Source organism: Corvus kubaryi, unplaced genomic scaffold (assembly GCF_017639235.1).
Source record: "Corvus kubaryi isolate FWS band 111438036 unplaced genomic scaffold, C.kubaryi_AGA036_p1.0 split3-131, whole genome shotgun sequence".
Classification (NCBI taxonomy): Eukaryota; Metazoa; Chordata; class Aves; order Passeriformes; family Corvidae; genus Corvus; species Corvus kubaryi.
Genome location: NW_024582083.1, coordinates 4075565 through 4099021, shown reverse-complemented (window position 1 = coordinate 4099021; position 23457 = coordinate 4075565). Strand labels below are relative to the sequence as shown.

General features: G+C 34.8%; 1 protein-coding gene across 1 annotated transcript in view; it reads left to right on the top strand.

Annotated features, from left to right (window-relative positions):
- GPM6A (glycoprotein M6A) overlaps positions 1–23457 on the top strand; it is a 120961-nt gene that overhangs the window by 85497 nt on the left and 12007 nt on the right. The window contains exon 3 of the mRNA XM_042014906.1: positions 10828–10984. Within this exon, the coding sequence (XP_041870840.1) occupies positions 10828–10984 (157 nt within the window). The remainder of the gene's footprint in view (positions 1–10827; positions 10985–23457) is intronic.

Below are 23457 nucleotides of genomic sequence, written 5' to 3'. Positions count from 1 at the left end.
AATAAATAAGTGTGTCATCGCTAAGCCAAATTAAAATTACTTCTTTGGATCAAGGAATTTATATATCCCTGTATGTTGGACGGAGGGGAAGATGTGTCTTCTGCTTTGCCTTTTCAGATTGTCATTTAGAATAATGAGTCTGGCTTGACTTGGTGGCTAAGGGTCATTGTTATCCTGAATGAATGATCAGCCATTTTATTAGGCTCTAACTTATTTTATTAGTCCCTAGGAAGCTATTAGTGCAGAACAGCCACAAATCAATGCTTTCTCTTCATAGCACGTTTTCCAGCTTCTCTCTGTCATATACTAAAGTGAAAGTATCAGTCAGGGGATATAGTTCAAATGCATATAGTTCACTGTAAAAGATTAAGGAATTGTAAAGGTTGTTTTATTCAGTTGTGAAAGATATATATAAACTTATGTCTTAAAGGCAGGAGGAGTAAATATTTTGACTAAAAGCAGATAAGCCATTGCTTTGAACTGGATAAACTGTGACTCGCAAGGAAATTTGCACGTTAACTTTCTACCTATTTAAGTAGATATTACACTGCTTTTAAAAATAATTTTGTAGGGAGAAAAAATAAATGATATTTTCTCACAAGTATTGATTAACAGTTAGCAGTATAAAAGCTCTATAATAATTATTCTTCTGAAAGAACAAAAAACAGAAAGATGAATATGTAAGTAGAAATAAACGCTGCAGTGCCTACATTCTTAAAACAATACGTATTGAAATGGAAATAAAACTTAGGGTATTTGTTGTTCTGATTAAAAATTAATTTCAACAAAACCTAGCAGTGTGCCCTACTCAACTGTACTTTTTAAAGGTTATTTAACTCATTTGGGCTCTTAATGCCTCTAGTGCTGTGAAGTGTCTCAGGCTGGCCTGGAGTTTGTCCTTCTGTGATGAATGTGCCAGGCAGATGCTGTAGTGGAGTGAAGTGTATTAGATTCTGTCTAATCATGCTTATGGTTTCTTTCTATATTTTTATTAGCATGTTGTATTTCATATGTCATTCAGCATAAAAATCAATCCTTATCTGAGAGCTATTTACGTGGGTGGCAAGAGATAAAGGCTGTTTTAACTGCGTCCACAAGTGTTTGTTCTGAATGTAAATAACACAACTTGCAAGTGACCCTGTACCTTTTATCTTTGTCAATACAACTACTGGCTATAATTTAGAAGAAGCAGAGAAAGAAGGGCATAATGAGGGCATAAACAAAATCTAAAACACTCTCTAAATGTCTAAAATAAAAGCCAAAGTACCTAGATCTAAAAACGCCATTCAGAAACTCCCATATAAATGTCCCTGAGGGCATCAGCTGCCCTGACTGTCCCTGCCTGGCCTCTCCTAGGGCCTCACCTCAGCCTTCCCATGGTCCAGGACCCCACTTCAGTGAAGCCTGAGGGATTCAGTCCCTCACCACAGACTCTCCTGGCCATGGGGTTGGGGCTGCTCTGGCTGTCCCATGGGGAGCCCGCATCCCACGTGATGCTTTGACACTTGGAGAGAGATAATTAATTAAGAACCTGCAGTAGGCAGCAAAGTTCCCTTGGAGCATTCAGCCCTTGGGGATTCAGCCAAGAGCAACAGCCCCATAGAATGCAATAGGTGATCTGAGTCCTGGTCTAGCAGATTGGTCCCTCATTCTTGGACTACTGTCAAAATTCAAATAGTATATACCAGCTGCAGTTTGTATCCATTTTGGAAATACTGATAAGTAGTAAATATTTGTAATTTTAAAAATTATAAGCAATTTTTGCAGCTGTCATTTGAATTCTATAAGTGCCACTCAGATTTTCTTTCTGAGTTAAAATCTGGAATAATCATGGTCAATAATTAGTCAAAAAATTGGTCAGAGTTGTGGAGGCAACCTAGAGAGATGCTGGGTAGGGTAGAGAGGATTTTGTCTCAAAGCACTGGATTATAGCCTGACTTTATTTCTTCAGGGGAGACAGGTAGAACAGATACTCTAAATACTTGAAAGCTAATATAAATCAAATGTATTCAAATTCATGAGAACACATGCTGTGAAGACAGGTATTCCTTATGGAGAGAGCATCAAAAAGCACATAGCTGAGTGGTGGACTCTTCTCTATTTAGACAGCCATTTTAAAATCTATGAACTTTTGATAAATTGGATGGCTATAAAAACATTTGGAAATATCAGTGTGTGACGTTTTCATTGGGATTAACCTCTAATTGTATTGCTTTCTGAATGGCTTTTGAGAAGCTTCATTCCCTCTAGTTCCAGACTTTTTAACTATCAACATTATCACTGTTCTAATGGTAGCTGTTTCCCTCCACCCACTCCCCCACCAAGTGAAGGAATGACTTTGGAATTTTGCAGAAGTCATAAGTTTTTGTTTGGGATGTGGATTCTTTCAGTGGCTGTAGAGTAGTTATTTTACTTCTTTGTGATCTGAAGGAAGCCTAAGAAAATAAATATGATGCTTTAAATTATCCTGAAAACTGCTTTTATAATATTTAACTGCAAGAGGTGAATGCTTTATGTTGCCGACTTTGTCAGTTTAACAGCTCTGTAGGCTTCACTAAAACTGAGCAATATGCTTGAGGTGGATGTGGTATTTAGTCATTCCCCTAATAACTTAATAAAATGCAGTGAACACTCCGTCTGTAAAGGGCCAGGTATAATCAGATTTGCTTACTTAATCACTGATTTTGAGGAGATTACAAAGTCAGCAGAAACAGATATATGATTATCAAGCATGTATCACATGAGCTGGATTTTTATATTTTTCTGGTGTTTGGAACAAATTCCAAAAGAAGATTTCAGAAAATCAGTGGCACAAGGTATGTTGTGTGTATTTCCCAACAGTATCCTTTTCCAGTTCTTTCTCTTTAGTACGCAAGGCCACTTAGTGCCATCTGTCACATGTTTGTGATATATAGGCCATGGAACAAGGGAATCATGCTCTTAGAGTGGAAAATGAAGAAACCTCCCTGATAGTAACATTAAACCTATTTTCCTACTGCAGTCAAAGCTAATTCAGGTAGTTGTAAATTCACTTTTTTTAAAGATGTGAAACCAAATCGTAAACTAAATTAATGCAATCTGTAAATCTGTTGTCACTGTGTTCTTTACAGGAAGTTTCATAGACACTCTACTGGTGTCACCTTCCTAGGGCTAAAAATTCCCTTCCTTTCAGAATGTGAAACCTGTGTTTCAGCTACTGCTGTGGCCAAGTTTGATGCTTGCTGATGACTTCTCTGTTAGTGTATAGTCAGGGTTTATTAAGATGGTATTGTTTAGTATGTACAACTGTGTTATGTATGTACAACTGTTTTCTTTTGAGTAAAACAAAAAAAAATTGGTGTAGAATCTTTTCTATCTCCCTCTTAGTGATCAAAACCAATGTTTTGAGAGGTAGATAAATGAATGTTATTCTGATCTGCTATCCTTTTTTTTTGTTGACTTTGCTGCTGTCACAAGTTAAATGTTGGTAGCACTAAAATATTGCTGTTATTATCAATATTTCTACACTTCTATTAGTGGAATACTGTAAAAGTTATTACAATGTGACCTGTAGTAAAGGACAGCTAATATGAAATGTGATATTTACAAACATTTGCATTAGACTGTGTGATGATTCTGTTTAAGGCATCTACTTAATACACAGTAGTAGTAATCTGGTTTTCCCTATGCATGTTTTATCTCTTACAAAAGCTTGGCATTCTTTAAATTTGAACATACATTATGTTTAAAATGCTACTTGTATTATGGAAAGCAAAACATATCAGGGTCTGTACCAAAACAAACAATTCCTAACTTATGCAGGGCTGTGTTTGGAAAACATAGCATGTTTGGAAACTGCTGCTGACTATGTGTAGGAGAATGAAGTTATCTCTGCAAGGAATATCCAACCTTGACCCACGTGTCTTCTTCAGGTATTATAATTTGGCAGGAGCCACCAGAGAGAGCACAGTGTCATTGAAGGTGCAGTTTACTTAAGGAGAATAGTTTCTATTTCATTGGAATAATTGAGTCATGTATAAATAGCAACACTGGACAAATACAGCATATTAAATGTTAGATGCAGAGCATGGGATTTTAGATCTGGTATTGTTGGCAGACACATCAAATCTTGCAAAAAACAGCAGCACCTGAGAACATGACACTTACAAGATTATACAGTGCTGAAAAGTCACATTTACCACCTACTCAGCTATATTATGTAGTCTAGTCTTCTATATTCTGTTAAAGGCAATACCAGTGAGAACCTATGTAATTAAAATTTAGGATTTGTGAATTACCTGCAAAGACATAGTCCTCATTTTATGAAATTAAATAAAGAAATTCATAGCACCACATGAGAATACCGTCGGAATAATCTGGAACATTCATAGCAGTGCATGTGAATATCAGCAGAGTGATCTTACGTAAAGAATTTATTGGTTGTCTTCTGTGGAAACACAGTCTCCTACTTTTAGGCAGACATCTGTATTATTTAGTACTGTGTTAAGCAGCTCTCCTTCCTGGTTGACCGGAATCTTAGATTAGCTATAATCACTGCACATCTTGTGATTTTCCCTTTCTCAATAGGTGGTTCATGTCCATAGGAAATATCTTTTTCTTTTTTAAATACCTTTACTTCCCTTAGTCTTGGTTCACTTTATAAACAGATAAAATGGAAAGTGTGTATTTCTATGTAATATCCATATTGCTAAATATGCTTTATGTGCTATCTAAAACTAACTCACTGTTCCACAGAATGTCTGAAAAGGGTAAAATTCACAATTATGATCCCAATCTGGACATACAGCAACAAGCTGCCAATCTTACACTGTCAGTACATACTTTTTATGTCTCCAAGTTTATAGCTGTATTAATGAAACACTCTCAAATCCTGTGATATGCTTTTGCCACATTTTTTTACACTTTATTGCTATAGAAGGTTGCCTGGGAATTCAGTATCCATAGTGTACAACAACCATAATGTAATTCCACTAGAAGTCAGCTCAGAACGCTGCACTAGTTCCAGTGGGTCTTTTGCCTTCCTCAGGCAAAGAAGGCTCCTGATCTCTTCTGCAGCATCTCTAAAAATGTTTCTAAGGGAGTAGTTTTAGACAGAAAAAATTAGGTTATAAAAAGCCCCTAAACAATGTTGAGGAGAAGCCTTGTCCATCGGTCATAGCAAAAATTCAGTGGTTTGGACTCCAAGATTTCATGATTACTAAAATTCTTATGCTGGATCCTTTCCTGCTCCAAAAAGTTACAAGATTCATAGAGCAGAGGTGTGATTTGTGCTGCTTTTTCTCTTCTTCCATTAGCTTGAGGATTCTGTACAGCTTTGAGATGTGCTGCGAGAAATCTCCGCTCAACTGTTCCATTCCGAGGAAGGAAGTAACAAGCTTAAAAACTTTTAGAGGGTGACGATCTAGGATTCTATTCTGCATGCCTGTAGAGAGTGGTACATCACAAATTAAAACCAATGGGTACTTATGTCACATCATCTTTGTTTCAGAGTAGAACAAGAAAATCTGGCCCTGCAGAATGTGAATGTAACTTGCATATTGTAGTACAATGATCTCTTCTTTATATAATACTAACAATCTGGCTTTAATTTTGAGCAAATGTTTTGTATGATTACACACAAAATTTCTTCCAGAAATACATAATAAGAAGTCTCTGTTTTATTTTGTTTCTATTATGATAAAAATTACTTTTTTGTCTTTTTTGGTCTTATCCTTTCTTTACTCTTAATCATTTCTCTTCTTATCATTTCCTGACAAACTTTGGTTGAGCATTCTATGCATCATTTTTATTTTCTTCCCACCTGAAATTTAGAAGTTAGACTCCTTATTAATGTAATCTAGAAAAAATTCTTCACGGACTTACACTGACATTTTCTTAGTACTTATATTTTCCCTTCATAATGAGAATATTTCAGTTTCTTTTACCTCATTTGGGCTGTTACTTGGGGTTTTTTTGTCTTAATTTGCAGGTAGTACATGACTATTAATAAATTCTTCCTTCTCCCTATTTGTTTTCCTTCTGAAGTTTGTCTTTGCTTTTCTCCTCCTTTTCCTAACAATTCCTCTCTTTCATGGGACCAGCTATTGTCTTTGCTCAACCTGTTTAAGTGAATAGTATCATGAACTGATACCCAGAAATTGTTCCCAGCTCGTTTGCAGGAGAGCCTGAGCACATCCTTTTAAAAGTTCCATGGGGCTTGGTTTCTGCAGCCTAAACAGATCTTTTTGCTTGCAAACATCCCCTTATATCTTGTCTGTCTTCTAAAAACACATTTGCAAAACTATTTCTACAAGCTTGAGACAGCTTGAGGGGGAAGGCTGCTATCTCAGTGTCTTAACACCCTCTCAGGATCAGTCCCTTAGAGGGCAAGAGGATCATCATGAAGGCCAGCATTGCTGGTTTACAGAGTAATGGAGATTATTGTGTATTCTAGGAATAAACATCAACTACTCAAAGTTCCCTGTAATTGAAAGAGAAAAAAATTTTAAAAACTAAACACCCCCCCCCCCCCCCCCCCCAAACAGAACAACCTATTCTACCTCAGTGGTAACATTTGCATGTATTTCTCATCCTTCTAAGTTCTCTATGCCAGCTGAAAAAGAAAAAAGGTAGTTTTTAATTAGGTATTGTACTATAGTAATCTTATTAGCATACTTTGCTAATACACTACTTTGATTGCTTCAGTATTTTATTTTTCTTGTTAAGTTTAGGGGTTTTTTAGCTTGGAAATAGATGTAATTGCCTGAAACTACTCACATTCAGAGAGCATATGTACAATTTACTGGAAATGGTGTTCTATTTAGCGTCTGTAATATCTTAATGCCATTGTATGTTTTGGAGAAGTTATGTTATAAATTCAGGAATAGAAATGTGAGACAGAATAATAAATTCAGGAAAACTAGTCCCACAGTAATATCTAGTACTCTGGTGCATAGGCCAATGAAAACCTTTGGAATATTAGTCTTTTATCATTTGTTCAGTCTTAAGTGCACACATAATTTATTTGAATATAATGGTTTTCTGGGCATCATGAGAATCATGTGTCACAAACTAGTGCAATCTTTAGCTGTTAATTACAACTAAATGTCTGTACTGAATTCCTATATTAACCAAATTAGAAAAAAAAATATCTCTAGCAAGGCTGTAGATTGTTCCAAAACACTATTAACACACTTTTCAGAAAAACCTGCCACACATAGACATGATCATTCAACAAATTATCTTATTGCTTGCTGATTTATTTTAATTTTTAGTACTTATATTTGCCAAAACACAATGAAAATACACAGTAGGAAACCTGCAACATTGATCTGACTCACTAAGAATGTTTTCACTCACCTCTGACTTGTCTCTGCTGGGATAGTCTACTCAGTACTCAGTTTCAACCTGTTCATTGAGAAGTTTGCATTGATGGCTTCCATGAATACTTTCTGCCAGAAGAAGAAAGTGTTTTCTCTAAAGATATTTTAAATATTCTTCTTGTTGGATAGAATCCAGATTCAGACTAATGAATTAGGGAGTCTGGTTAATATGGAATAATTAATGAGCCAGCAGCAGAGAAAGAACTAAAAATTGAAAGAACAGCTTGATTTAAATCATAAATTAAAAACAGTAACAGGTTTTTTTTAACATTTCTGAACATAACATTGTGAGGAATGGCAGACCTGAATCCTTGCAGCATCTACCAGGATACGAAAATATACAAAATATGGTTCAGATTATTCTATACATTTTTTTAAAGCTTTTACTAACTTCAAGATGCTTCTCACAACTATTTTATGTTTAGATAACCATTCAGCTTATTCTACTTAGCAGCCTAGGTTAACATGTGAAGATTGCATGATCAACATGATTTTTAAAAAATGTTTATCTTCATAATTTTCATGATATGTGTTTTAGTAGAAGCATTACATGATTTTAATTATATCTTTATATAATAATAATGGACTCCTGAATTTAGTGACTAGGTATCTACTATTTCTTTTTGTTCATCTTATTTAGAGTAGCTTTAGTCTTCCCCTAATGTATATTTTTCCAATCCTGTCAGAAGCAGAAAATTTCTCTTTATCATTTTGTGTCCTTTCTTTGCTCCTTACTCTTTCCTTCCATTCCAGCTTACAGAAGTGTAAGCCTTGTTCTTTTCCTTTTCCTTACTCATCTTGCCCATTGGCTCACGTTCATCACCCCTTCTGCCATTCCCTTCTATCTCCCTGGTTGCTCCCATGCTATCTCTGCAGCATTTGAGAATTTGCTGAAGCACAGATGGCAATTAATCTCCCTGAGTTCATCCACAAATAATCATGTTTTATTTTAAAGAAAGGCAATCTCCATTTTATAAGGTCTATGTTTTATATATTATAACTTAATGAGAAAATAAAAGTTTATGTGAACTGTATTAGATGCTGCAGAATAACAATATATATAAAAAGTTACTGTTGTAATACATTTTCTTTAAATACAGCTACAGACACTGTAGCTATACTGCAATACAATTCTATCTGGCTTTTAAAGACATAGTTGAGTGATTGTCTCAATTTTTTAAAATCTATTTATTCTTTGCTTTATAGGAGATCCTTTTCCCTTGGAATAAGTCTGGCTATTTCATCCCATGTAGTCCGACGAGTAGAGATTTTATGACCTCTCTGTAACAAGTGGAGGAGAAAGAAATTGATTTCTATATTTGGCTAGTGTTTGGCTATATATATTTTTTCTTTTTGTGAAAGGAAGGCTTAAGTGAAAGTTATTCCTGTAGATGCACAGAAGGCTAAGGAAAAAGCAGAGATCTCTTAGTACACTTTTTGACACAAGCAGCTCAGTGGGAGACTCAGCACAGATGGTTTAAAGGGCTGTTGTAAGGACTGAAATAGTCTCTGGACTTCTCAAAAGTCCTAATCTCTTTAGGGCAATGATAGCTTGTAACCGAGCCCACAGGGGTCTGAGAGAAGCTGCTGCTGGCAGAACTCCCAGACTTCAACCACTGGTGAAGGTTGCAATTGTTTAAAGTATATAATACAGGAATTGGAAGAGTTTTTATAGAATAGTCACCAAGTTGCTATTTGTTTTTGTAACCTTTTTTTAATCACTAATGACAAGATAGGCATATTAAAACACGGGTTTGATGTTAAAAAAAAAGTGTTATAATGGCCAAATTACCATATAATCAGGGAAATGGGATTTTTCAATGTGATCAGAATTATATATATTAAAATAAATTTAATCTTCATCATCTCAGACCATCTACAGTGTTAAATTTGTTTCACCCTTTTGAGTTGTTTACGTACCTATTCCATACAGTAATCAACTTACTCCAGTTTTCACTTGAGTATGAAACAAAAAGCAATGTAAAAAAAAAGGCTGGAAATACTTTGGTATTAGAATCTTAGGAAAAACATAACCTGTCTCATTTCTAGAAGCATTCATTTATAGTACTTCTCCCATCCCCATTTAGGTCAGAAGTTTAACTGCATTTTTATTACATTTTTTAGCATAGACTTGAACCTGACTTTGAATATTTTGAAAACCATTCAAGCTCAAAGATATTTTAATGGGTTTCATTGTATTGTACATGTAAAATGTGTATTGTGAGTTGTCTTTTGGGTGATGATGAAAAGTGTGCTCCTAAGGAATTGTTATCATTAAATATTTCCTTTCATAACAATAAAAATATTAATTGCCTTGAGAAAACATCCATTGTGGGTAATGGCATGTCAAAATTCATCTGGCAGATCCTAATTGTTCTCAGCCTTATTTTTTGTCTTGCATTGTTATGAGGGGTTGCTATCTTGACCTGGAGAATAAGATTGGAACTTAGTACCGCCTTAAATCTGCTTATTACCATTTTGTAAAGAGTTGCACAGCTCCTGCCCTGTCACATCAATAAACTGAAAATTTACTGTGGCTAGTGTTTTGGAGAAGTTCAAGCAGAAAACTGAAATCTGCTGATCTAAGGCTATGGTCAGTAGGAATGTTTCCAAGCTTAAACAGAGCAGAGAGGTGCTACTGAAAATCTTTTCACTAACTGGTCATGAGAGAGCATTTAGGAGGCAGATCCTTGAGCCAATGTTGAACTTCTAGGCAGTGCTGGGCAGAACAACCACACAACCCAGGTAACCTTCTCTGTAGTGAACTGAGCCTTCTAGGATTCTGCATGTCACACTGCAAGCCATCCCTCCGTTGTTTCAGCTGTGTCTGTGAAATGATGTTTTAAAGCCGCACTATGGAAGAATTCCAGATGATCTGACCTCATTACTTCTGGAATGATATGTTTCTGGTTTGAAGGAATCTCTCTTGATGACTTTATTATTCTGTGTTGGACACTTGGTCCACCAGAGAATAAGTGGGAGAGTAACAATGACAAGATAGTACAGACTGACATTGCAGCTTGAGAACTACTTGTATGTGCAGAAAGTTTTATTGAAGAATGTATCTTCTATAACATAAGTACTGGATAGGATGTGTGACTCAGCTGATGTGTCAGATTTCCTTTTCCTTTTGTTTTTTTCTTTTCCACTTCATTTAGAGAAAAAAATAAACTGAAAAATAACTGACTTTTAAATTAATGTGAGAATTTTTGCTGTCTTACCTACCCAGATCCATTTTACATTTAATTAGATTAAATGACTCAGTGTTTCTTATATCAATGCTATTTTATTTCAAAGTTCGTTCCTGTCCTCAGCTTCAGCTGTCATTATGGCACATCAACACTTAAACGGACTCCAGTGTAGAAAGTTTGAGACTTAGTGGGTCTTAGTGGGATTATCTCACCCTGAAATTTCAGTCAGCTTTAAATATTTATGCAGATAATTAATTTTTGCTGTTCCTTTACAGGATTGACATCTTCAAGTATGTGATATATGGTGTAGCAGCTGCATTCTTTGTATACGGCATTCTGCTGATGGTGGAGGGATTCTTTACGACTGGTGCCATCAAGGATCTCTATGGAGATTTCAAAATCACCACTTGCGGCAGATGTGTGAGTGCCTGGGTAAGTGGTTAAGAAGGCTTTTGTACTTATAACAAATTCATCATGCTTTGTATATTTTTTCGTGCCTTGTGATGTTTATTTTTCATTTTGTGTTTCTTTAATATTTTGTGATACCTCAGTTCAGTGTTTAAAAATTACAGCAAAGGAGAACAGAGTGTTACAAACGTTCTCTGTATTGGTTAAATGCTAAGTAATTCTTGCTACTCAGGAGTAATGAATTCCACCCGTTGAATGAGAAAGCTCATTACCTCAGCAATGTAAGCTGTACTGAACAGGACTAAACTGTAAGGCCTACAGCTCTACTGGGAAAGAAATATTTCCCTTACTAATATTTTCAGTTATTTTAGGAATCTTGCTTGTTCCTCTTTGGAACAAGCTGAAACCTGTCATCAGGTTCTATTTTGTTTCTAAATGGCAAAGAGTCCATTATTTACTCCTGTGTTAATCTCTGATTTGGAGAGACCATTCACTTATGACCCTGGAAAACCTAGATTCAAAAAATTCCTATTTGTACTAGGACTTAAATGAAAGTTTCTCATACTAAAATTCCTGACTGTTTCAACTGGGATTATTATTTTAACATTTCTGTTCAGTGTCAGGTAGGTAACAATTTTTTTTTGGTATTTGATTGTTCTGAATCTAAGGTAAGAGGCCTGTGCACTTGGTATCTTTTGGAGTTGGATAAATCTGCAAACACAGCCTTCATCAAAACCTCATATTTTGTGATGAATATTAAATGAATAATACACCCAAATAGATCTGTGTGTTAAAGTACACTTATTTTTATGCTATATTAACAATAAAGAACCTTACTTTCCTCATCAGTAATAATTTGCATTGCTTGTGTTTTACTTTGAGAAGCCCTGGGTTGATACACATTGTGCAGCTGAGGTTAAGGCTATACACTCTTTATGGTCACAATTACAATAATGCATCAATTAGTTTGAGTTAAATACATTGTGGTCATTATTGCTGAAGTCAGTGGAATTTTTTTCTTTTTCTTGGTGAAAAACCCCATGAATCTGTTGTTTGATTGCTTGTCTCATTTTGATGATATGTCAGTAAGATTGTTATACAAATGTCTGGAGTCACTTTTGATTATTATTCTGGCTTTAGTGTCTGTGCTCTAGAGAGTATGTGTCAATTAAAACTTGATACCCTTTTTGATTAGGTCGATTTTCATTGTCTCATCCTTAAAATTCCTAATGGGAAAACAACATTTGAGATTTGGAAAAAAAAAAAAAAATTGGAATTAGAAAATATTTTAATCCAGCAATGATGTGTTTAGAATTTATTCAGTTCCTTAACACACACAATGACATAAAGAAATAGGATAGAACCTAAGAACAACAAAAAGAAGAGTGGAGAGGTAAATGAAACTGAATCAGTGTTGTATGTCGAGGCCAGATTGTTCAATTGTTAAAAATGTGCTGTAATAAATTTTTTTGGGTACAGTTGCCAAAATGAGATAATGCTGTTGAAAGGAGTTGGCAGATACTACAAGCTGCAAGAAAGCTTCCTTGTATACAGTTTTGAGCTAGTAATTTTGTGAGTATTAACATTTAATCTGTCAAAGATTAAACGGTTCCTTTTAGCAATGCCTTAATACTAACAGAAATGTACACACAGGATATTTGTTGTTTTGAAAAACTAATATTATAAAAATGGCTCCACATCAAAAGCACCTTTGTAAGAAGTCCAATTGTGACTATGATTTCACATCAAATTTGTTGATGTCTTTCTAAATAGAAGTTTAGCATGTTACAGTCTGAAAATGAAGTCCCTCATCTTTACTGTTGTCACTAGTTGTTTGTCATTAATATTTTGCACGAGCAAATTTGTTATGTCAGTGACTAAACCTACTTTGAAAATGGAGGAAAAAAATCAATAAAAAATTTAAAGAAGGCAAAGTTTATTTTAACTTGTATTTCTAGATATGGAAATATGAAAAGCAATGGCTTTTTCTTAAGAAATATTGTTGAAAAGCAGGCTTTTCAGAACACTGATAGCCAACATCTGAAGGAACTTTTCATGTGCCCTTCCTGACCTCCCTCCTCAGCTGCAAATAGCTCACTTTCTAGCTCTGAATAGGAAAAATAGGGTAAAAAGAATTTTTTTTGCCTGAAGTAATGGAAAAAGAAATAGCTCAACCTAACCTTTCCAGTGACAGTATAGTTGACTAATCAGCTGTTTTGAGCATTCAGAGGCTTAGCATCCAAGTCGTGTCAGTGCTGCCGTGGAGTAGAGCCTCTCACATCTGAGAGAGGCCTTGTGAAAGTGACAGTGAAGACTCAATGTTTGCAGACTTAATTTACTGTGAAAAGTAAAAAAAAAGCAGTAAAACAATACCAGTCACATTCAAGGAGGAATGGCTTTGTTTCTAGTTTTCATTTTTCAATGCCTGAACATGCTCTTAGGGTATTAAATACACAGTCATATATAACAGTTCTGCAGCATGATTGGTAAAGAATGGGAGACAGGCCTGAAGCCAACTGTAACACTGTTTTCATGTTTGCAGTTTAATACCCTTCCTATTTATATTCAGCTCCGTTGGTCATGGAAAGCCTCATTTACACCTTGTTTTCGAATATCTGCTTGCACAGTCAATAGAAAAAAATGAACAAAGAAACACAGTGACACTTTCCCCCTCATTTTATGCTCTAAAATGGGAAAGGGGGTTTGGGGTTGTTTTTTATTTCATCAGAAAACATATAATTGGTGGTTGTATTTCTATTTCTTTGTATCTTGCTTTTCAAAAGAACCATGTTAAGGCTCTAGAGAAAGATGTTTTATATGCTAAACTGCACTGACATATATTTTCTGTGTCTTTAGTTTTAGGATTATTTTATTTAAATTACTGACAAGGATTTTTCTGCCTTCGAAAATAATTCTGGGTACCTGATTACCTATGTGCTATTTCACACACGCTTCTTGAGTGCCTAAACTATAACATGAGCTTCCCAAAATATTTCCAGATTTTATTTTGCAAAAAAAAATGGAAGCTGCACAAATGTTTTGAAAAACCATCTGTGAACTCGTTACTTCATCTTTTCCTTACCAGACCAGTTGTTCTAGAGGCAGTGAAACTGCATCATATTGATATTCGATTCTTTGTGTAACAGGAAGAAGAGAGCTCAGTGCAGGCTCATCTGGCTTTCCCACCCAGAACAGATGTATTATTTCTGAATGTTAGAAATGAAGTTCTCATTTCTGAAGATTAGATACCCTGTCTGGATATTCTGGGGAAAAAAATGCTGAGCTGACAGACAGGGAGGCCTTGCTTCTGATTAAATTCTGCTCCATCTGAGGAATATAGTATGCTTCATACTATATTTGTGAGAAATAAAGGACCTTCTCTCCAAGACAGCAGATATGCTTATGGGTCCAGAGCCCTTTAATCCAATCTTAACTAAGAAAAGTATCTAAAAATCTCTTGTCCCCCTACATGTTAAGTTGTGCATGCCGTAAGTCATTTCAGAGAGTGATATGGGAAATGGGGAAGGTGAGATTCATAGCGCTCTGACCTTTCAGATTGCTCAACTGAATACCAGAAGCATGAATTTTTTCCAGAAATTACCCAGAAGCTAATGGAGTAGTTAATTTCAGAGGTAATATATTATGACACAGATATATCCCACCTAATTAGGAATGTCACTAAGGTTGTCAAGAGAAAGGCTTATGCTCCTTCAGCAGTTAAAGGAGAGGGAGGCTTAGGCAAACTTTGTCATATGAACTGAATTTTTTTGTGACTGTCCTATTTTCTGCAAAGAGAATAACCCTTAAGTCTTTTAAGTTATGTCTTTCATATTAAGTTCTTCAATAACTGTATACATTTAGTTGAATGTATCCTGCCTGGCCCCTTTAGTTGGAACTTAGGTGAATAACATTTGCTATCTAAACACTACTGGAGTTAATAGATGAAAGAAAACATATTAGCAATTTTATAGATTGTTGGAATTCATCTTATCCCTGGATGCTAGACCAGTGTTGGAATTTCTTTAGAGAACTCTGTTCCTTGCAGTCTTCTGCTCTTGATCTTGAAATAGGAAGAACAAGCCCCAGAAAAAGTTCAAAACTCAGTTGAATGGTTAAGAGAGTCATCTTTATGCCATTCTCTCCCAACTGCATTGCTAGTATATATATGGTATCTAGAAAAGAAAGAAGAAAGCAAGTTATTTTTTTCACTATTTGTTATATTTTTAGAAATCTTTTGCAGTGAGTTCAGAAATTATTTTGTTATACGTTTCTAGTTGCTGACTCTACTTTTTATCTGTCTTATTTCTGTAATCTGTTCAAGCCTTTTTGTTTTTCTTTATTGTATAGTTCCAGATTTTCCCACTCAGGAATATTGCACCCATAAAATCATTCTTTCATTTGGTATTCCTTTTCTCCCACAACTTGCCATGTGTTGTATATTCAGCGTTTTTGTTGACTGCAGTGTTCATTACTTCCTTTAATAGAGGAGTGGGCCAGACATTGTAATGTTCCTTGCCAGTACCTTCTCAGCTTCTCTTAGTCTTGCTGCTAGCTGATAGCAATGTTACTGCTGGTGATAAACCAGATGAAATGTTTTTGCTTCAGATTGTGCTGTGCATCTTGCACATCGATGACAGATTTTTTTCTTGGCATGTGAGCTCAGTCAATAAGTATTTTTTGTTAATTAAATTGCTGTCATGCATTTCCAAAGTATGCTTGACTTTGGGAGAGGTTGCACTTTCTCCATGGGCTCTTTCTATTACGGATCATCATAAATTGCTCAAGATGATAGCTTTATTTCCCCTACGTTCAGGTAATCCATCTCAGCTTTAACTTGAATGTTTTCTCAGATGATGACAGTTTTCCCTGATCCTTGTTTTCAGCTGGCCAACTTATTCACTGCATCTAGCATCTTACTCTTTTTATAGTTATTTAAGCCTTTGAGTATCAGTGGAATTATCACAAACTCATTATTTTTATGGTGAAAGAAAACCCACAGAAACTATATACATTTGTTCTCTGTTCATATGAAAAAGCTTTGTTCATGTGAACTGCGTCTTCCTATTGATGTCTTAGGAATTTATAGTTAGCTTTGTAAATATTTTTGGCATTGTTTGCACAGGAAGGAGGGAAACTTTTAAATTTATCATTTAAGGTCACAATAAAAGCTTAAAAATCTGTGTTATTGATTCTGAATGCTTGGCAAGACAGGAAACAAGCAAGGAAGGTCCCTACCCCTTCATTTTCACATGGGCTTCTCAAAGCCCACTAAGAATATATCAGGAAAGAGCACACATAGGTTTTTTTTGACAGCCAAGTAAAAAGTTTGAGTGACACATCTGTTTAGAGTTATAAGTATTATTTCTACTTTCTAGTTTAAGCTTCATTGGCTTGTGTCCAACTACAAACCATGGAAACTTCCTGAAAAAATGTTGCAATTCAAATTTTGGAAATGTGAAAAATGTAAAAAATCTGTATTGTTCAGTCTTTTCCCAGCTGAGTGATGTACCTTCCTCTGTGTATAGAAAACTTGTCATCACTGAAAACCATTATATTATGGTTCAGGATTTTATAAATAAGTTATCAGCTATTTGCTAGCATAACCTGGAAAATTTACTACTAGGATTAGCCTACAATATCAGGGAAAGGGTAATTATGGAAATGATTGTTTTTCTTACTTTATGTCTTTGAATTGAATAGTTATGTGGCATGAACATAGAAGAGCACATGAAAAAGGGATATTTAATGTAGAAATCTAATACATATTCTAAAAGGCCAGTTTTAAAACCAGATTATTTATCTTTAATCACATTTAAATACAAAGTGAATATCTTAGGTATATTCCCAGATAGTACCTCCTATTGTTGGAAAAACACCACCAGAAACAAAAACAAAAGGAAGAGGATAACTTTGAGAATGTGAAAATATAAGCATATGCATTTTGAGAAAAAGTAATTCCTGTTTGAATGATTGTGAAAAAAAGTACATAAGAAATTCTACTTTTGTCAAGCAGCAGTAAAAATCCAGTGCTTTCTGTAGGGCTTCAGAAACCTGTCAGACTATAAAAATTATTGTCTTGCCTGAAGGACATATAAAATAACTAATGATAACAACTTTGGGCAACAATGCTACAAACCCATCAACATTCTAAAAAAAATTCAGAAATAAAAAATAAATTAGAATGTTTGGTTTACAAGGAAGTACCAAAGAGAGAAATTATATGATCTTAAGGTAAAACTTATATTTGTATCAATGCAAAGCCATCTTCTTCAAACTGATATTTCATCGATTTGTTTACTAAGCAATATTTCAAAAAGTGAAGCAATTTGTTAGAGAATCATTTCTGAGGTGACTGTGGAAAACTTCTCCACTGCTACCAATAAATCAGCAGCATAAATCAGAAAGTAAGCCAGCTTTCTATATGCATCTAAATTATTCCCAAAGCCATAGAAATAATGCATGGAGTATTTTAACCTTGAAATACACATTTAAAGAAAATTTTAGAAAAATGTATGTGCAGACGAAAAGCAGAAAGTAACAGTGAGAATTGCTCCTAATTTTCACAAAATCAGGTTTTTTTTCTTCCACCTAAACTATCTGTAGAAGAAAAATGTTTTAAAAAGCCCAAAAAACCCTGGTCCATAAAATAAATTCAATTTTCTTGGATTTCATATTTTGCTAGTCATATATTTTAAAAATCAAAGGAAATTCACATTAGGTAATATTTAGTAAATGAATGAATTTCAGTTAGGCAAACCTGAGAAGTCTGTCCCTCTATGAAGAGAAATTTAGACCAATACTGGCTTTTTTTTCCTCTCAAAGCAGTTGATTTGAATGCAAGCCAAGGAGGATCAAACACATGACAGTAATAGCATACCATGAAATCTATCCATGTTTCAACAAGACTCTTGGAGCTGTGTCTGAGAGTATAATATGTCATAGAGAGAGAGAATGAACATGTTTTGTGGAGCAAAAATAATAAATGTCCAAGAAGTGATTGTTAGCAATGAAAGGGATACTACAGACCAAGCAGAAAGGACTTTGCAAGTGTGTGTTTTCTGTGGTTTGCAGTGCATTGAGTGGTAATATCAGAACAGCAGTCTCTTCCAGCAGCATTGTATATAAAATGAGACAAGTTGAAATACTTTTGTTTCATCTTTTATTTCTCTCCATGAATGACACGTGGATTTGGAGATGTTAATGTTTGGAATGGAGATGTTAATTTGGAAATGAGAATGTTAGAGGCCGTTTCCTTATGAGCTACTCAACAGTCCTTCTTAAACATACTAATGTCTAAAGACATCTACACAATTTTTTTATTTCAGTTTCTGATTTATTTACATTTAAATAAATAATAGCATTTTTGGTTCTAGACAACATTTTAGATTAAGCAGCAAAGGCTGTTCGAGCTTCTGCATTGTTAAAATATTTTCCAGAGGAACTCTGCAACTTTTTTACTTGCTCTTTTTCATATTTGCATATGGGGAATTATACATGTAAGATGCTGTTGCAAAAAAAAAATCCATTGGGAAGAGGTGGAAATATTTATGTAGAGATTCTTCTCTAAAAATGAAAAAAAATTTCAAAAATTTGCTGGATGAAATCTGAACCTCTCGAAAGAAGAATTAAACTGCTGTGGGGTAATAATACAGGTGACAAACAGGAGCAAACATCTAATCTTTAAACTACTCTGTCATACAAGTTTATTCATAACACGACATTATTGAGTCTGGACTGTTGATGTAAGGTGTAGTCAGAACTCTGCACTATAGAAAACTGAATGCAAATAAACAATAGGCCTAAAGTGGGAACCCATGTAGTTCTTTAAATCTGACTTCTTGTACTGAAGAGAGAACTGTGCACTCTATCAGTACTCTACCAGTACAACTTCATCAAGACAAATTTCAGCATTTGAGAAAATATGTGTCAGCTGCAATTAATAATTTTAAAAGAGTATGTAAATGCATTTATGCAGAATGTGCACAGGGTAAGGAGACAGTAGCAATAACTCAGAGGAATTTTTTTCTGAGTAAAATGAACAAGATGAAGCAGAAGGCCTGATAGCCAAAGGTTAGTTATGAATCTAAGGTTGGGCAAAGTGCTAAAACTAATTAAGCTTTTATTAGTATTGAAAGCAAATATATGGACAATCGAAAGTGAATGGGACATTTGAGAGACAGGGCAATTCAGGAAATAATTGAAAAGATCTTTCTGTTCATGCATCTCTGTGGCCAAAAAGTCCAACACAGGGCCTTGTTCTGATATTTCCTGTTTTGAAAATGCACCCAAAACCAGGACTACACTGCACTGCAGAGGCCAGCTGCTTTCCAGTGTTCCCATCAGAGACAGCCAGGCTAACCCCGGGCTTATCCTGGGTGAGGTCCAGCACTGCCAGGAATTCATAATGAAGCATGATAGGCTTTGGGCAGGATGGATGTACATGATCTCTGTAGATACCGTTTTGATCGCTGGCAAAACTGTCAAAGACAATTTCTGAAGCTGTGAAGAGGTCTGGAAGGAATGTCTTAGTTCATGTAGCTGAAAGTAAACATTTTTTGTGGGTGTGTCATAGAATAATAAATCCAAATGGGATGGAAACACAGCAAGGCGTACATCTTTTTGCAAGTCTCTGGGCTGAGAGCTCACATCAGGGAGTTCATATAAAATAAATACATGATGAGATTCAGAGAAAGTGTAAAAGTAAGTACTGAGTGGTTTGGAACAAAGATAAAATTACATGGCAAATGAGTTTTCTAGAGTTAAGTTTTATTTGGGCACTTAATTTGTTGCTATGTTTCTGTATTATTTTTCTTGTTGTAAGCAGTAGTGTCCTCATAAAATGAAATGAATGAAGTTTAATTTGGTTCCTTTTCATTCCATGTCTGTCTGTAGAAAGATAAGATTTCACTGTCTCTGTCCCTAGGGCCACTGAAGCCATCACACAATGTTTCTTCAGGGGTACTAAAATATTTATAACAAAACTAAAACAAGAACAGTGTTTGAAATTTAATGAATGTGCTTTTCATGGGACAACTACCCATAAATTAAAAAGAAGGAGGGGAAAAAAAAAAGGAGTAACTGAAATCTTGATCTTATTAAAACAGATACGATTTAGGTAATGTTTTCAGTGGAAAAAGGATTTCAACCAGATGTGACCACCAAGGAAGTTGTGCTCCGCACATATAATTTCAGAATATACTCTGAAATACCTTCTTCCTGACATTGGTCTGTTTTGATTAAAATAATCATTCTATAAGGTTGATGATTCGCCTACTTTGATAATTTATAACTCAGAAAAGCCATTACAGGGACTGAAAAGCTTACAAAATCTGGCAAGAGTGTTTTGCCAGCCATGGGGATGGTACAAAAAAATAACCACTGAAAAGGTTGAAGATTTGTTTGTTCAAATAATTATTCATTTAACTATTCTTTGCAAATGTGAGCTGAGTTTAAATTAGTGATCTTTTATCTTCATGATTTGGCAGATGAATTTCACTATTACCTCTAGTTTGTTTTGAGTTTATGTGTTTGGCTTCTTAGACTGAAAATCAAACTGATCAGAGAAAGTAATTCTCACTATAAACACAATAGATAGAATGCTAAAGAACAAACTGTGATATCTCTTTAAGGTGCTATACTGCTATTTCAGAAACCTTTGGCTTGTCATGTAGCAGAATGCTACTTCAAAGGAGAAAGATACCTTTGAATCTCAGGAGGCTGAGCTCTGAATTTAACTCCTGGAGTGAACAAGCTCCTTAAGCGTTACTTGTAAGTTCTCTAGAGCAAAGAGGGTTAGGTTGTAATAGCAGAGGAAATTATCTACAAAAAGACTTTATTTTTTCCTGTGCTTATTTTTTATAAAATAATTCACATTTTCATTCAATTATAAAACAAATTTATAAGCTAACACCTGCTATGGCTAGAAACTAGTAATTTGTTGTGCAAGGTTAAACATTTTTACTTCTCTTACAGGAGGAATTATATTACTTCCCAGATCACATTTCTGTGGTTTGCTTCACTGATATCAGTGATAGCAGCTTTCAGGCATAAGCCATAACTACCACATGGTTTAACTTGGAGTTTTATATTTTAGTCATTCTTACTTAAAAGAAAGGAAGCTTACGCATTTTTTCCCGTCTTCTTGGTGTTCTTGGTGTTATGCCACGTAATTAGGCACATCATTGGCCATTGGCCCTTCAGCTGAAAGTAACTGACAGGAAAACTGAAGTTCTTCCTTTTCTAAAATATGTTTTTAAAATGAAATCATCATTTGAGTGACTTTTCTGAAATACTCAGCCGATCAGGTCCATGTTTTTAAAGAGAATCCGTTCTATAAACAGGCACGCAATTCTCTCTGAGAAGGCAGCTCTTATGACTCACAGCAACTATCATCTGACAGATTTTTATGGCTATCATTTTATGCCCAAGGCAGATTTTTTAGAGACTAATAAGCTCTTTTTTTCCCCTCTTTGCTATACCAATGCTTTGTATTATCTGAGATTTTAAAGCAGGCTTCTTCATCTCTACTACAGAACAGAAAATAAATAGATATTAAAAATAAATTGTAATGCTCATAGTAAGGCCAATCTTTTTTACTCCATTTGGTGTTAATCACAAAATAGGAAGATTCCTAAATCTATATGGAGCCCAGTCATAAAAACAGTTATTACATTTCAGTAATGTAACTAATATAAAAAATTTAGTACTCCATTAAATTATTATGATTTGCTACACTGAGACGTATAAATTCATTAAATATTGTTATTTCACTAATTCTAAAAGACTCACAAGTAAGACTTCAGACTTGCTTGTGTTTGACAAGCTCAGAATATAGGCTAGGAGGCTGGTTTACTTTTAAAACACTTGTAGAAGATAGTCAACTGAGAATTTAAAGTCTACACCAAAACAGTCTTATTTCTTATTTCTTACTCCTGCCTTAGAAAAAAAAGAGTGCAAGTCTTTAGCTTGATAATAAATTAAGATTGGACACAGCAGTTTAGTTGGGAATTCATAGCCCTGAATCTACATTTCTAAGTAATTTTCCAAGTAATTATTTGTAAGTGCGTGCCTGGGGCCGAGCCAGATGTTGTTTCACTAGCTTTAACACTGTAATAAGGAAAGGAAAAAAGAAACCAGTAAAACAACAACAACAACAGAAAGGTATTTACTTGTGTTATCTCTGCAATAGATGGAACAGAATTTCCAGTATATAAAGCCACTGACACATGGAAAGGTCTACTGTAATATTCAAGGGTCCATATTTATTATGGACTTTGCTATCACTTTCTCTGTTCTATCAGTTGGGTTTCTAGTAAGTGGGTTCTTGGGAAAATTTGGAGTGGAAGACAGCCATTATCTGCATGAATGCATTTTTTGAAATCTTTATGCATAAATTAGAAACATCAATTTTCCTTTTAAACTAGCTGGATGTTGAGTGAAAAGTTAAAATAGTTTGTAACTCTCAAACTGGTAGGCATGGAGGTAAAGTATGAGTATTGAAACATGGACTTCTAACTAAAGAAAAGGAGAGAAAGTTGATATCAAAGGTATTAAACAACTTTTTGAACTACTTCTACAAGTCTCATTCACCTAGGGACAACCAGGAAAATTAATCTGAAGTAAATTTTAAACTGGATTAATTAAATTTCATTAAATACCTATGTAAATATACTTCCTCAGAATAAAAATTAATTTTATTTAATAATATTTGGAAGTGAGTTTAAGTAAATCAAATTAAGGTCTCTTTAATATTGCTTGAGAACATCCATCCTATAACTTCAAAGCAATAAAAGTGCCTCATTTAAAATTCAGACCTTTTGTTTTGGATTTCTTTTCCTGATCAAGTCAATGTAGATAAGCCACCCTACTACAATATTTAGTACCATTTACAGCTGCTTAGAGTCTGACCTTATTTGATTTCCTAACTAAAATTTGAATTTATATTAGGCTATTTTCTGTATTACGTGATGTGAGGGAACTTATATTTAAAAAAAAACAAAAAACAAACAGGAAAATATCTTCCATTTTCCCCTTATTTACTCTTTAAGGTTTAATTTTAAGCAGATTGTAGACTAGCTTATTCAGCTTCCAAAAATATTTCTTATTTCTTATTCTCAGAGCCAATATTTTTCTGAGGTAAACAGCGACAAAAGTGTTAGTGTGCTGACACATTTTTATTTCCAGTAACGTGTTAAGATTCATCAGCATTTCTGAAGCTACCCAATGCTGGGGCTGTTTGGATTCAATATTTAGAGACTGATTTCCACATTTTACTGTGTAGCCTCTTCATATCCTTTCCACAATATATAAGGAAAAGATGGTTTGTTATTGATGAGGGTGTTTCCCAGTGGTCTCAGGCCAGCAAAGGAGCAGCAAGGTAGCATGTTTACATATTTACAAGACATGGGTGTACCAACATGACTGCTGGCTGAGAAGGCAAGGAGAGAGCTCAATGCCTCCTGAGAGCACATTGCTGCAGTCCTGAGACTTTTCGCTAA